Below are 14,828 nucleotides of genomic sequence, written 5' to 3' on the forward strand. Positions count from 1 at the left end.
ATTATATTCAAAGAAATAATTTTTAAATAAATAATTAATTTTAGTAAAAATTATTTTAAATATTTTATAAATTCTAGGAAATTATAAAAGAAAGAGAAGAAGAACGAGAGACATTAAGAAAAGAGTTACGCAGAAGTAGAGAACGTCTTCATGCTCTTGATGCAGATATACAACGTCGTGAATTTTCAGAAACATGCACCGCATCAAGTCAAACACAAACAGAACCCAGTTAGTTTTTCAATTTTTTTAGAATGTAGGTTGATGTACATTTATTGATGTACATAATCAGTATATCTTTACATAAATATGATAATTAATTTTGTTTTTATGATTTTCAGGTGAAGTTTTAAATAAGGATAGCAGTATTGACGATCCCACTCGTGATGTAAGAGCTTCTAATTTACTACGAGATTAACTTGATTAATTTTTTAAGATACAAATATAATAAGATACTTTGATTTTTTTAAAAATACAATATATTTTGTTATTCATATAAATTATAACATATTAACTTTTATTTTCTCTTTCTTATATTATTTTCGTATTATAAATTTAATGTTATTTTACAGGAATTTGTAGATGCACGTGGTGAATCTGAGACAAACGAAGAATTGGAATATACAGAACACGAAACAGAAACAGAAGTAATGGGAGATAGTGTCGGTTGAAAGATGCAAGATAACGCATTAAATATTGTCAACTAGATGCATTTCACGAGCAAGATCGTTTCCGAATGCTCATACCGGAAGAAATCAAAATTATGTAAAAAATGACAAATGGCGAGTAGCTGTTTATGGAATACAATAATATTAGATACATATTTACAGAGTCATGGGTCGATGATTAATCATACCTTTGCCAAAGATTTTATGTAACTGGATTTACATGATGTAACAGCGAATGCGCGTATACATCATATAATATCAATGACTGGAAATTACATAAATTTTTTATTGCCAATAGTATAACGATGCAGTTTCTGAAATAATATGGTAAAGGAAATTTTTTTGAAAGAAGTAAAGAGAATTCCAAATAGATTACTAAATTTATTTTGATTTAATATTTCTCTTTTTTTTTATACAAATAAATATACGGATACATAAACATACAAATTAATAAATTAAATAAAAGCTTTATATGCATATAGAACAATTTTTTTACTGTAGATTATTTTGAAATCTATACTGTAGTACTCTTATAATACGTATTACTGTATAAAAATTGTTATATCATGTCTGGAATGACATCGATTTCTATAACGTTGTTTTATATACATCAATTTGTATACCGAAAATTTTTCCTTAAGATATTTTTTAAAAAATTGAAATCGATTTTATCGAAATTACTTTGAAATACTTATTGTGCATTTTATACAAAAACATTTACGTAAATATGTTATACGCGTTTAGAACAATTTAATCGTTCATCTCAAGAAACAACTTTTGTGATCTGCTATGATATATTTGAAACCAACTGTGTCATTATAATAATTCAATAGTCATGAAACATAATTTGCATTTATATATATATAAAGATATTTAATCAGAAGATGCGTCGATATTTCAATGTATGTAAAGAAATGCGAAGCATATATTAATGCAGAATAATGATTTTTGATGCATTATTATTAAATAATACGCTTTTAGATACACTTTCCTTATATTTCATGACCATATGTTCAGGATATTCAATCCAAAAATGCAAATGCCGATTGGTTTTTACTGTATGAATTAAAGAAGAAACTTTTTACATAATATACCATCTCTCTCTCTCTCTCATATCATTATTATATAAAATAAAAATCTAATATTTATTAGTTATTATTATCATCATGACTATGATTATTATAATTAAAATTATTGCTGCCTTTAAGTATTATTTTCATAATTTAATAATTTCATATATCAATTCAGTAATTACAAAAAAAACCTAAACCAGTTAAAATCTAAAATAAATTATTGAATATAAAATAAAATAATTGAATCTCGTAAAATATTAAAAATTATTCAATTCTATACTTTTATTAATATAATTTATATTAGCGGATTAAGAACAATGTAACTATCTTTGAATTAAAAAGTATATTTAATTTTAAAAAAAAATTAAATGATTAAAATTTATATATAGTGTATTAATATTGTGCAATGTGCTTTATTATCATTCTTATACAATATATTAATGCAAGATATTAGTTATAATTTTATTTCGTTGTTTTTCAGTATTTTTTTATTCAATTCCTGTTTTATCCGATATTTTTTTTAAATACATAATTTAAACAAAATTCAAATATTTAATTCATTAAAAAATATAAAGAATTATGAATTATATATGAAATTATATTTAATTATATTATATTTACGAAAATTATTTATAAATTTCATGTTTCATGATTTGAATCTCTCAGGGAAAAAAAGAATTTCTTTTATTATTGTTTTTATACGAAAATTTATACACTTTTAATGAAGATTAATTTATAAAATAGAATTTATTGGTTATAGAAAAATTAAAAAATTCGAAAGTTAATATTTATATTATTTCTAGATTCAATAATAATGCTTTTTATTATTCATTTATGAAAAATTAAAATTGCTGAAATGGCACATTAAAATTTACATACATTAAATTAAATATCTTTGTATAATTAATGTAATTACTGAATGAAATAATAATTTTATATTTATCCTATTAACTTTTTTATATTAATAATTAACGGCATTTGCTTTAAAAAAACAATCTTTGCCTCTTGGTGCTATACTTGCCTAAATGAATAATCAAGTTCCTCTTTTGAATATAATGGAATTTAAAAATAGAAATAAGAAATCAAAATACAAAAATTTATATACTATTTATAGAATCCTGAACATGACTGGTAACTTCAAAATTATTAATATTCACAAATAAGAAAAAATAATAATATATATAAAACACTTTTACAAAATGAATTTATAATAGATAAATATGTACAATCATGCATAGAGAATATATCGTAAAAAATAGTTTACCACTGTTTAATTAATGCTAGTGTTGATATGTTAATAAAATTTTTTATTAATTAGAAAACACAGTTGGAATAACAAGATGTACTATACTTTATAACAAAGGACTGATCGTGCAAAAAAGACTTACCTGTTTACATAAAATCTTTGCTATTATTAAATACTAATAATTCTCTAATAATAAAATGCGAATAATTATAAATACATTACTATGTATGTGTATAAAGTATTTAATAACATTATTAGTTGATATTATTATTATATTATTACATTAAAATACTTATTAAATTGTAAATTATCTTGTAATTTTTTTATATTCTTTTGAAGTACACCTGCACGAACAGATCCTAATGTTTTTAATTTTGCTACAATTAAAAATTTTTCGATATATATTATTATAAGTTTACATTTTAAAAATTTACATTATAAAGTATGCATAAAAACATACGAAGCGAAGATTTAAATAATTTAATTTGTTATGGCTTTAACTTTTTTTATATTTAAATATTTTATGCAAATTACTTTTAACAATTTATATATTATATATTTCGTCTATGCTAATAAACTAATTCAACTTTTCAAATATAGTTTCATTATTAAGTCATTCCTTTTAATTTAAATTTAATTTATAGTTGTTATAATTTAATTTAAAATGTATATGATATTAAACATATAAAAAAATTACTTAAAAATTAAATTCTAGCGCGCGTATTTACTTGAAAAAGATTAATGATTTTTGATGTTATCTAACAGTGTTACCAATATTATTTTCGTTATCAGAATCTCAGATTTGATATGAGAATTTAATGTTATAAATATATAATGTTTAGTTTTATTTTAAAGAAATATATTATTATTTATACATGTAAATTGAATTTTGAATAAGGATTACAATGTCTCTTCTTCGCAAAGGACAAGTATACTATTTTAAATAATTTGTTTAATTTTTACAACATTGTTTTATATATTTTTGATAATGCATTTTTTTAATTTTTTTAATTTACTTTATTTTTATAAAAATTTATTACATAAAATAAATAATTCAAGTTTTATTTGTTTTGCAAAAAATTTTAGGTTAATGAATATTCCTCATATTTCTAAAAAAAATTTTAATAAAAACGTTTAAAATATTTTTATAGAAATTCTTTTTTATATTGATTAATTAATGATAATTTTATAATAATTTTAAATAATTTGATATATGATTTTTTTATGTATAACTTTAATTATTATGATTCGTTTACTATATCCGTTTATTATATATAGCACTGGGGCACTTTTTCTATTATTTGGCATATATTTGATGCAACTTGGCAAGATCCATTTCAAAGTGCACCTTTAATTAAAAAATATCTTATGGGATTATATAAACCTATATATCATCCATTGAGTAAGTAAAATTACATGTATTTTACTATTATATATATTCATTTATCTAATACATATCAAATTTATTACTATAATATAAACAATAAATTTAACATATGATATTCTGAGATAGAATGTTATATTTTTTATTTATAAATAAAATATTTCTATATTTTTATATAGATCAATGTGGTGATCATGTAATAATTATAAATAGTAAAGATATTGCATTACGTGGCAATGAGTGGCAAAAACGGGTATATTTTCATCATAATACATACATTGGTGGTGCTTCTTGGACACTTGCTTGGGAATTACATAGTAAAGATCCTACTTTGGTACTTATCAAATTTTTATAAAATATAAATATATTAAAAAATTGTAGTATATTTTATAATGTATATTTCATTTATGATTATACAGATTATTAAGAAAGCAATTTATTCATCAATGGATGGAAATTTACAAAGAAGATATACTATGGAAAGATTACATATTTTTCCTGATGAAAATGTTCCTAAAGACATGTTACAAAATGTTAGTAACCAGATCAAGCAATTAAGACCTGTCCCTGTTAAATTATGTGACATTTCACAAGAAGAAAGAGATAAAATTCCAAGACTCATAAAATATCCTATTGATTATCAGCTCAAATAATTGTAATCATGAATTTAAAATAAAATAATTGATATTATAAAAAATTTGTTTTTGCAATTTAATAAATTATCAAATGAAATTATTGAAAAAATATCGAAAAATTAATAATAAAATTATTTACAATTATTCATTATTTATTGATAATTGACCTTTAGGTTTCAATCTACTTTCCAAAATTTTTTGTTCTTGGACTTCCTTTTCTTTGATTAAGTTAGCATGTCGTTCAACTGCATAATCAATTTCACCAACTAGTTTAACAATTCTTTTCTGCAAATTAAATATTTTATTAATTATATTATTTTTAAAATTTTTATATTATGTTTAAAATTTAAATATAAAAACTTATTTAAAAGTACCATAAAATCTTGATGTTTTTTTATACGTCTAAATTGTCCCGAACCATATGGAACAGATTTGTTATTTTTAAAAGAGTAATCACTTGAATTTACCAATAAACTATCATTATTTGGATTTGCTGATAAACCTTTCCTATAATTAATAGAATCATTTTATATCTCACATTTACATCACATACAAATTACAATTTATAAATTTTTATTTTATAAAATTTTTTCTTACATTTTTCTCCATTTTTGATTTAAATATATTATAAAAGATGTATGAAATTTATTAATAAACACAGCCAAATCTAAAAAATATAACACTTTAAGAATATTTTTAATTGTAAATATTTCAATAACGTAAAATAAACTTAACATTTCTAGTAAAATATAAATAATATTATTACAATTTTTTATTATTTTTTTATATTTAAATAAATTTTAATGAATGAAAATCAATTTTTTACAGTTATATATTCTAAATTAATTTACAAAAATTAAAACATCATGTTATACTAACTTGTAGGACGATCTACTTGAAATATTGTTTTAATCTTAAACAATAACATATTATTTCAAATATTTAACAAATATTTATAATATTTTATAAAGGTATAATACCATCAATAAGATACAATATAGATTAAACATTCAATATATTTTTCTGTACTTCATGGACATTACATTCTAATTTTAGCATTATTCTCAACATTACCGATTTGGTTCAGAAATTTAGAATCATATTTGTATTGCAACATTAATAATAGTTGAAATTGAAAATAATTTCAATGTAAAATTACAAATAAGAAATAGAATAAATATTTTATTATAGAATTTAAATTTCACTAACTAAATGTTATAACTAAATACTTTCATCAAAATATCATCATATGGCTATATATCAAGATATATTATATGTTGCAAAATCATTGTTTTAAAGAAGATATTGAGAATATAATATTTATATTTTTTAAAAATTAAGACATTATAATTTAAAAAAAAATTATTATCATTAGCATTGTAAATGCACCAAAAACATTATTCGCCAAAAGTAAGACAAAGGGTGTAGATAGTAAAAGAAAGCTAAAAATGAGTTAGAATCAGCGCCATCTTTAGAATATTATAGAAATTAATATAGACAAGAAAAGGAAATAATAGAATAAAGACAGAGATAGTGTAAAAATATTGAAATCAGCGCCATCTTCAGAGTGCCGCAAATTAAACACAAATAAAAAAGATAGAAGATAGTGGGAAAAGGATAGAGAATAAGAACTAACCGTTAGCGCCATCTCTCGGGCATCAAAGACACTTTTTCAAAAGATAGGGTAAAGTAGATTAGGAATTGAAATTCAGTGCCATCTTTTGAATATTAAGAGAACTCTGAATAAAGGTTTTTGAAATACTCGAAAGATGGCGCCATAGATCAATTCTTATTCTATCTCTATCCTTTTTCTTCTATCTTCTATCCTTTGTTCGTGAGTTTCATTTGCGGCACTCTGAAGATGGCGCTGATTTCAATATTTTTATCCTATCTCTGTCCTTCTCTATTTATTTCTTCTCTTTGTCTAACCTATTGATTGAATATCTTTATTTTTAATAAAGAACGCTTTATTTTTGGCTAAAATTTTATTTATTTTATTAATTAAAAAACAAAGCAATTGTAACAATGTTCTTTATTTTTCATTGAAAAACGTAATAAGTCGTTAATATATGATCGTAAAAAATTATTTGAAACATTCTATTTTAATAATTTTGAATTCCAAAACAAAATTAACATTATATATAATTAATATATAATTAATTAAAATCTTAAATATTTTTATTTTTAATAGAGTTTTGGCTAAAATTTTATAAAGTAAGATAAAGTAGAGTAGAAATTAAATATGGCGACATCTCTTGAATGTTCCTTACCCTATAAATAAGAAAGTTAGTTTTCACATCTAAGAGATGGTACCATTGATCAATTCTTATTCTATCTCTATCTTTTTTCTACTATCTTTTGTCTTTTTTTCATGAGTTTCATTTGCGGCACTCTGAAGATGGCACTGATTTCAATATTTTTACACTATCTCTGTCCTTTAATTATTTGTTTTCCTTGTTTATATTAATTTCATTTATAATTTTTTAAAGATGGCGCTGCTTTTATATAATTTATCTTTGTCCTTTTACTATTTGCTCTGCAAAATTTTAAGAACATAATTTCAATATCTAATTAATGTTAATTTTATTATGTATTAATATAATAATTAATAAAATCTATGAATATAATTTAATACATGTAATATATACAAATATTTATGAAAAAATGAATCAAAAACAATTTTTAAAATTTGTTAATTTTATCAATTTTTTTTAATTGAATTGAATATAATTGAATATATTCATTCTAAATCGTAAAAAATATAGCAATTATTTTGATTTTTTGCGTTTTCGTTATTGGTATTTTAGAGTATAAAATACAAAACTCTTATTAAATGTTAAAGCTATATTATATTTTGTCAATGATTATAATTCTTATGTGATATTTTTGTATTTTTATATTAATTATATATCATTTTAATAAAATTAATAATTTAGAATTTAGAAACATTTTTATAAATAAAATCATAAAAATCATTGCTTTAAATTATAATTTAAATAAAAATTCTAATTTTTTGATCAATAACTTAACATATGTAACATAAAAAAAAATTCCTATAAAATTGCTATTATTCTAGATTCTGTGATTTTACTTTGGGTTGAAAAATTGTAAGGATGGCAATAGAGTTTCTTTACTGACAAACTTCAAAACTGTTATTATTTTCGTACAGATAGTGTGGTGTGTATCTATGAACATAGTATAAGTTGGATGTGGAAAGTAGAAGATTTTGTACGTGAAACGTTATTAAACGTTCAAATCCAAAATGACATCCGTGGACTCCGGAATTGAAACAAGTAATAACTCCGACGATAGTTCGATTGCTCAAAATGAAGATATAGTAACCGAAGAAATTAGTAATGATTCAGCTTCTGCAATGATAACGAACAATCAAAATGAAGAAGAAGAGATTAGACCGGGCATTCTTCATACGAAATTTAGTTCAGATTGGTCTCTTTGTTTGTCAAATAGCAATGTCCAAAATTCCATACCAACAAGTAGTTCAAGACCACGTTTCGATGTATCTTCTAATAATGTAAGTATTGTTTTTTTATATAAATTTTATAAAATATTATTTTTATGCATTATATTTTAATTATTATATTTTAATTATTTTTTAAATTATTATTATATTTTAATTTCTTAAATATTTTTATTAAAAATATAAAATTTAAATTATTTAAATAAGTTCTTATAAAATAAATTTTATTTATTAATAATATTAATATTAATTTATATTAAAATATAATAAATAGAATAAATAATATAATAATAGTTGATTTTTATTATTAAAGATATATTATAACAATCATATAAAGGAATTGATTTTTAATGTTTAAAATATATCATTAAATGTAATTTGTTGCAGGTTTTAGAAATTAAGTTTCCTTTGAGGTGTAAATCTAAAACAGCAACAGCTAGATCCTTTTTAGTAAATAGTAAGTTATATTTATAAATTTCTTAAATATATATTATATATTTATATATAATTTATATTATATAACATTTATAAATTTTGTTTGAAATTTTTATAATAATAAATAATTAAAATATATCAAGCACATATGAATGATAATATATATAACTATTATATTATTTGAGTATGATTATATTTAATCAAAATTAAAAATATAAATTTAAAAGAAAAATGTATTAACTAATATTTAAAATTTTTTATTTATTATCTAGATATTATTCAATTTTATATTTTACATATATTATTTTTTTTTTTAGGAAATGTTTATTATAGAAAAATAAAATTTGTCAGTGGAGCACGTAAAAATCATCATCTTGTTCCTATATTTGATGTTCATACCCGTCTCATTGAACACAGAATGAGAATTGCTGCGGCAACAAACAATACTATAATGATGAGAACTCTTTTAAATTCTGGTGCTTCTCCTAATACTTGTGATGCACAAGGAAGAACTCCTCTTCATCTTGCCTCTTGCAGGTAAATGAACAATATATTCAATATTTATTATCAATTTGTAATGATGTATTTTTTACAGAGGTTCTACAGAAATGGTTCGTTTATTATTGGAACATGGTGCAGATCCAAATCTTCGGGATTCTGTAGGTAATACACCATTACATTTAGCTGCTGTAACAAGTAAAATATCTGTGGTGACACTTCTTTTAAATGCGGGAACGGACCCTCTATGTTTGGACCAATATGGTTATAATCCATTACATTTAGCGCAGACAAAATTAAAATTATTACAAAATTGTGAAGGAGAAGCTATAGTGAAAATTAAAGAAGAAGTTCAGAATATAGTTAGTATGTTGTTGGCATATTTGCAAAAGCACAAAGATTCTCATAAAAAAATGGAAACTTTGAGCACTTTATGTTCGCGTTTATCTTTATCAAACACATCCAATCAAGTTCAGGATGATGTAAAAGACTTATTGGCTAACTTGGATGCTTTATCAATAACACAATAATCTCATATTTACTTTAACAAATTATTAATTTTATAAATAAATTGAATATAATATGGAACTCAAGGAGGGATCAATATAAATTAAATTTTTAGTTATGTGATAATAACTTGATTTTTTTTTTAATTATTCAATTTATATTGAAAAGCATTTCTTTTAATTTATATATGCGCGTGGGATAGAGTTTCGATGTACAGAATCATAACCTCAATTGATTATAAGAGTGTTAAATCCATAAAGTAAAATATTGCGAATTAAAAACTATTATATCAAGTATCGCTATTTATTTCTGTATATAAATATTCTTAATAATTTTACGATCTTTACATTCTGATTCGAATGACTAAAAAATATTTTTTTTCATTTATCGTTAAATTATATTTTATATAATCAAATTGTTTATTAATTAGATTTGACACTCTTTTCAAAATAATTCATTAAAAAATTTTTAACCAAAAAACATTTAAAAAATAATTTCTACAGGTTAAAGAATAATCAACATTGGAATAAAAATTTTCAATTTCATTTTGACCTCTAATTGCTATTGTTCCATATTTTATTAGTAAGTATTGTTTTGGTTGAATGTATTTACAAAAACTAATGTAGATTTCTTACAAAAAATCAAATAGTAATTATATATTAGTAAATCAAATGTATTTATATGTTAGAAAGATAATTTATATAAATTTTAGTTCATTTTTTTATTGTATGCTAACACAAAAAGTAATTCTTTTTACATTATTTAACAAGTTAATTTAAAAAAAATATTAAGAAACTGTAAAGTACAATTTTAAAAATATATTATAAAATTTTACAAATTATGCTCTAATGAAAAAAGTATATTTATTTGGAATCACTTTAATGTTTTCTTAAAATTAAACTAATATTTTAAATTATATTTATCAAAACCACAAAGCTGCAAATAGAGTGTAAAAGTGAAAGCTAAAATATATTTTATTCTTTATAGACTTATTTAACTAAATTTATTTTTATAGACTTCAAAAATTTTGAAAGAAAAAAATTTTATTTTTTTTTTTTTAGTAATTTCTTTTCTTGTGTTAGTATTTTCTATACATATTTTTATTTAAATTAAATATTTTAAACATTTTATTTTCATACTGTTTAAATTTTTACACAATGCGAAACAATAAATATTTATATAACAAAAATAGATGGCAAATATATAATATATATTGTATTTCCGTCCAAACTAAATCTGATTAAAAAAATATAATATTATTAAAGTTTTAAATAAATATTATCACTTAATGAATAAAATATGTTTTTTAAATATATTTTTTAAAACGATATTCTTATTTACTTTCATAAAAAAAAATAGAAGGAACATTGCAGTACATTTCAATACTTTCTCAAAATATGTAAAATATTGTGCAATATATATTCTAACTGTGGGATCATATTCTAAAATAACTTAGAGATTTTAATAGTACAATTTTAAATATTGCAAGTATTATATTGTCCTCTATTTGCAGTCTTGATATTAATTACATAATAAGAATTATATAAATATGTAAATCAGTGAATAAAATATATTAAGTTCAGATTTTAAGTAATTTGCCTCGCATATATATCTTTTATATCGACTTTTAACTGAAAAAAAAAAAAGAAATATTTAATGTTTAATATTAAGATTTTATATAATTTCTAACGAAGTGTTCATCTATAAATAATATTAAAAATTAATTAAATGAATTTCTGAATAATACACTAATTTTTATTCTTATATTTATATTAATAAGATAGAAAAAGTTGGTGTAATTTTTCAAATATATATAATGTAATGGATTTTATCAGATATGCGCTAAAAAATAAAATTAAAAATTCAAATTAACAAATATCTATAATTTTTCAAATATACTTTTAAAAATAAAATTTTAGATATATTATATCAGGTTTGCTACGATAGAAATACAATTTATGATCGCGATATTTCTCTAAGAATAGGAAAAATAATCGTGAAGGATCATATTTGTATTAACTATCCATATATATTTATATAAACATGTAAACAACTTATGTAACTACTTTATATACGAACTGTAAATACGTAATTTTTTGTTAGCAGTACTTATAGCAAGTTAATAAAAAGAAAAGTATCTTGTTTTATAGGAATTTACGTTTATGTAAGACTTTCCCTTTATATAAACTATTACAATTGAAGAAAATTCTTTATGCTGTGATATATTTCAAATTCACATTTCAATTTTTATTTTCTTTTATCATTTTTATTTATTTATTTTTTTTTCATATTTAAATACATACATATATATATATAAAACATTAAAAAAAATGTCGTTGTATGAAATCAAAAAAAAATTTGATTTGTTGAATTGAAAAAAATTTGTAACTTTCTTCATATCGATATTAAAATAAATAATAAAAAATTTTATCCTTTACCTTTATTTTATTACAAACGCGGTCATGTTTTCTTATATGTCTTTTATTATTTGTATTATTTGAAAAATAAACTTCTCATTTATGATTAAAATTATATTTTATGAAATATAATTTTGTTATTATCATAAAATAAAAATGGATTAATATCTTGTAACTTTATAATACTCAGAATTATAAAAGTGATTCACTATATCTCACATTTATATTTCAATATCTTATATTGTCAACTATAAATATATAAATTTTAAACATGCTAATGTGTAAAATTAATCAGTTTTAAACAAACCAAGAAATGATAATGATTTTAGTAAAGAAATTTATTATCATTTATATTTACTATTATACTAAATAACTCTTATTATTCTCAAAAACATTAACAATTATGCTGCCAAAAATTGCGGAATAACAAAAATTAGTATTACACATCAATTTTATCAATGATAAATAATTTTTATTTCATTTCGAGCGATAATGTAACATTTTTTTAATAGTTTATAGAATATATAAGTGAGAATTTAACTCTTTTTTTTTTTATAATTATATGATTAGTCGAATTCTGGACACTATATTATATATAATTGAAATAAATTAGGAACGAAAATTATAAAACAAAGTTACATTTGTTAAAAATTTCCGAACAAACATCGAACAAAAATATCATTTAAAATATTACGCCTCGATTTAGAAATCCTTACTAGTCACATTTTTATAAGATTTTTTTTATTATGCTTATTTTTAAAATTTTGATCATTGATTAAATATCAAGTATAATAATATACATACGTGTGAAATAATTTTTATATAAAAAAAGTTAATTTAAAAAAAAATAAATTTTTTTAAAAACAAATAAATCTGTATACGTTTGAAGTATTAATTTATGAAATCAAAAACTAATAAAAATTATGACTAGAAAGGAAAAAATCGAACTTTTTGTAATAAGCGTGAATATCTCTATAATTATGAAAGATAATCATATTATTCTATTATATTACAAACATATCATTAAAATATTCTTGTAGAATTAATTCTAATCGTACATAATATACATAATATTATTTATACATAATTTATTTATGTCATAATAGATTTGATTATTTTTTATATGCTAAAAAAACAAATTGATTGTCTGAAGATAACAAATAAGACTATTTTGATATTTCTATTTTTTTTAATCTTTAAGAGATAAATTATTTTGTTATTTCTCTGATCTGTAAAGACATATTAATATTTTATAAACATTTTTGTACTGTACAGCATAACAATGATTAAAATAATAAATATACATAATTTGTTTTTTTATATCATGAAAAATTTAATTTTTCGAAATAGATATGAATGTACAAATCGATCATTGGCATTTATAACACAGGTACGAACATAGAATTTGGCACAAACTAAAGATAGAATAATAAAATCCTAAAAGAAAAAAAACAGAGAAAATAAGAATTCTATTTATAATTCTTAATTATTTTTACGCATTTCTTGGCACAAATTTATAACGCTATAATTATAAAACAATATAATTTATATAAATTATAATTATCGCAGTATATTATTATTTCTATTTAGCAATTAAAAGGATATCAACGAATTTCTTTATGAATAAATGATGAATAAAAATTCTTGGCTTCAATATTAAAGTACGAATATATAACAATACGCAAAATAATTTTTGCAATCTTATTCTAATATCATTACGAGATTTGTCTCTACATACATGATATCAAATATTTCTTTGGAATATTCCTTTATAGTACGTTCTTTTTATTTGATAATCGTACACATCAGTGAATCAAATATAATATTTTTAATTTTTCGCATATTATCTGTTAATTAACATGATATGTTCTTATGTGTAACAAAATATTAGTTAATATAATATAATATCTCGAAAAAATATCTTGTGAGTAAGGCCAAAAGATAATAACTGTGCGTTATACCGAAAGATTGACATATTTTTTTTAATTTAAAATATAGCTAAAATACAGCTACAATATTTGAGCACTATCGCGATTAAATTAATACTATATTATCGATATTTAGACCAATAACAGCCTGGTCTAAAATGCTTACAAGCTTAAAAAATTAAGATCTTTATACAAAAACGTTCAAAATTAATTCTCTTGTGCAATGGAAGTCATTATATAATAATGCATTAATTCTATACAATTATTTTAAAAAATATATCATTCAAAGAATAAATGATACATCTAATCATTGAGTTACTTACTACTTATTATATTTTTAGAATCAATATAATTAAAAATGGAAGTATATTTTATTTTGTTCTAAAAAAAAAGATGTATTATATCGAGATGTATTTTTAATAAAATAAAAAATAACAAATATAGTAATTCTGAAAATTAAAAATTAATTTATCAAATAATTCTTTTCAATAAAGCAAATATAAAATAAAAATTTTTTCAATTATATATTAAAACAAAATCTTTATTATTTAAACTTTTATTA

General features: G+C 20.4%; 4 protein-coding genes across 12 annotated transcripts in view; 3 read left to right on the plus strand and 1 right to left on the minus strand.

The window, feature by feature from the left end:
• LOC107996788 (rho guanine nucleotide exchange factor 11) overlaps window positions 1-1,756 on the plus strand; it is a 36,289-nt gene extending 34,533 nt beyond the window's left edge. For 7 of the 9 annotated variants that reach the window (XM_062071938.1, XM_062071942.1, XM_062071943.1 and 4 more), the window contains 3 exons: window positions 78-228; window positions 339-385; window positions 570-1,756. In XM_062071938.1, the coding sequence (XP_061927922.1) occupies window positions 78-228; window positions 339-385; window positions 570-668 (297 nt within the window). In that variant the 3' untranslated portion in view covers window positions 669-1,756. Of the gene's footprint in view, window positions 1-77; window positions 254-338; window positions 386-569 lie in introns of all 9 variants that reach the window. The other 2 variants (XR_009828967.1, XR_009828968.1) reach the window with 1 other exon arrangement.
• A 1,931-nt stretch (window positions 1,757-3,687) lies between these two features.
• On the plus strand, window positions 3,688-5,065 carry LOC107996704 (large ribosomal subunit protein uL13m). Its single transcript, XM_017054876.3, has 4 exons — window positions 3,688-3,913; window positions 4,263-4,386; window positions 4,548-4,702; window positions 4,788-5,065. The coding sequence occupies exons 1-4, from the start codon at window positions 3,890-3,892 to the stop codon at window positions 5,019-5,021; spliced, it is 537 nt and encodes a 178-aa protein (XP_016910365.1). The 5' UTR covers window positions 3,688-3,889; the 3' UTR covers window positions 5,022-5,065.
• LOC107996705 (large ribosomal subunit protein mL52) lies at window positions 4,744-6,420 on the minus strand. Its single transcript, XM_017054877.3, has 4 exons — window positions 5,883-6,420; window positions 5,601-5,670; window positions 5,378-5,510; window positions 4,744-5,288 (listed from the first exon to the last, which is right to left on the minus strand). Exons 1-4 carry the CDS (start codon window positions 5,929-5,931, stop codon window positions 5,145-5,147), a joined length of 396 nt encoding a protein of 131 aa, XP_016910366.1. The 5' UTR covers window positions 5,932-6,420; the 3' UTR covers window positions 4,744-5,144.
• Window positions 6,421-8,138: 1,718 nt separating this feature from the next.
• On the plus strand, window positions 8,139-12,074 carry LOC107996644 (ankyrin repeat domain-containing protein 54). Its single transcript, XM_062071953.1, has 4 exons — window positions 8,139-8,535; window positions 8,869-8,938; window positions 9,234-9,453; window positions 9,512-12,074. Exons 1-4 carry the CDS (start codon window positions 8,266-8,268, stop codon window positions 9,942-9,944), a joined length of 993 nt encoding a protein of 330 aa, XP_061927937.1. The 5' UTR covers window positions 8,139-8,265; the 3' UTR covers window positions 9,945-12,074.
• The last annotated feature ends 2,754 nt before the right edge of the window (window positions 12,075-14,828 follow it).

This window comes from Apis cerana, linkage group LG2, assembly GCF_029169275.1.
Source record: "Apis cerana isolate GH-2021 linkage group LG2, AcerK_1.0, whole genome shotgun sequence".
NCBI lineage: Eukaryota > Metazoa > Arthropoda > Insecta > Hymenoptera > Apidae > Apis > Apis cerana.

What these genes read in the sequence shown, in the direction of transcription:
- LOC107996704 (XM_017054876.3), top strand. Translation starts at nt 3,890, where the DNA reads ATGTCTCTTCTTCGCAAAGGACAA. An exon ending in CTCTTCTTCGCAAAGGACAA is followed by an intron (nt 3,914 to 4,262) that starts GTATACTATTTT and finishes TATTATATATAG; the next exon opens with CACTGGGGCACTTTTTCTAT. An exon ending in ACCTATATATCATCCATTGA is followed by an intron (nt 4,387 to 4,547) that starts GTAAGTAAAATT and finishes ATTTTTATATAG; the next exon opens with ATCAATGTGGTGATCATGTA.
- LOC107996705 (XM_017054877.3), bottom strand. Translation starts at nt 5,931, where the DNA reads ATGTTATTGTTTAAGATTAAAACAATATTTCAAGTAGATCGTCCTACA. An exon ending in TCAAGTAGATCGTCCTACAA is followed by an intron (nt 5,671 to 5,882) that starts GTTAGTATAACA and finishes TATATTTTTTAG; the next exon opens with ATTTGGCTGTGTTTATTAAT. An exon ending in AAAAACATCAAGATTTTATG is followed by an intron (nt 5,289 to 5,377) that starts GTACTTTTAAAT and finishes TTTAATTTGCAG; the next exon opens with AAAAGAATTGTTAAACTAGT.
- LOC107996644 (XM_062071953.1), top strand. Translation starts at nt 8,266, where the DNA reads ATGACATCCGTGGACTCCGGAATTGAAACAAGTAATAACTCCGACGAT. An exon ending in TCGATGTATCTTCTAATAAT is followed by an intron (nt 8,536 to 8,868) that starts GTAAGTATTGTT and finishes AATTTGTTGCAG; the next exon opens with GTTTTAGAAATTAAGTTTCC. An exon ending in CTTCATCTTGCCTCTTGCAG is followed by an intron (nt 9,454 to 9,511) that starts GTAAATGAACAA and finishes TATTTTTTACAG; the next exon opens with AGGTTCTACAGAAATGGTTC.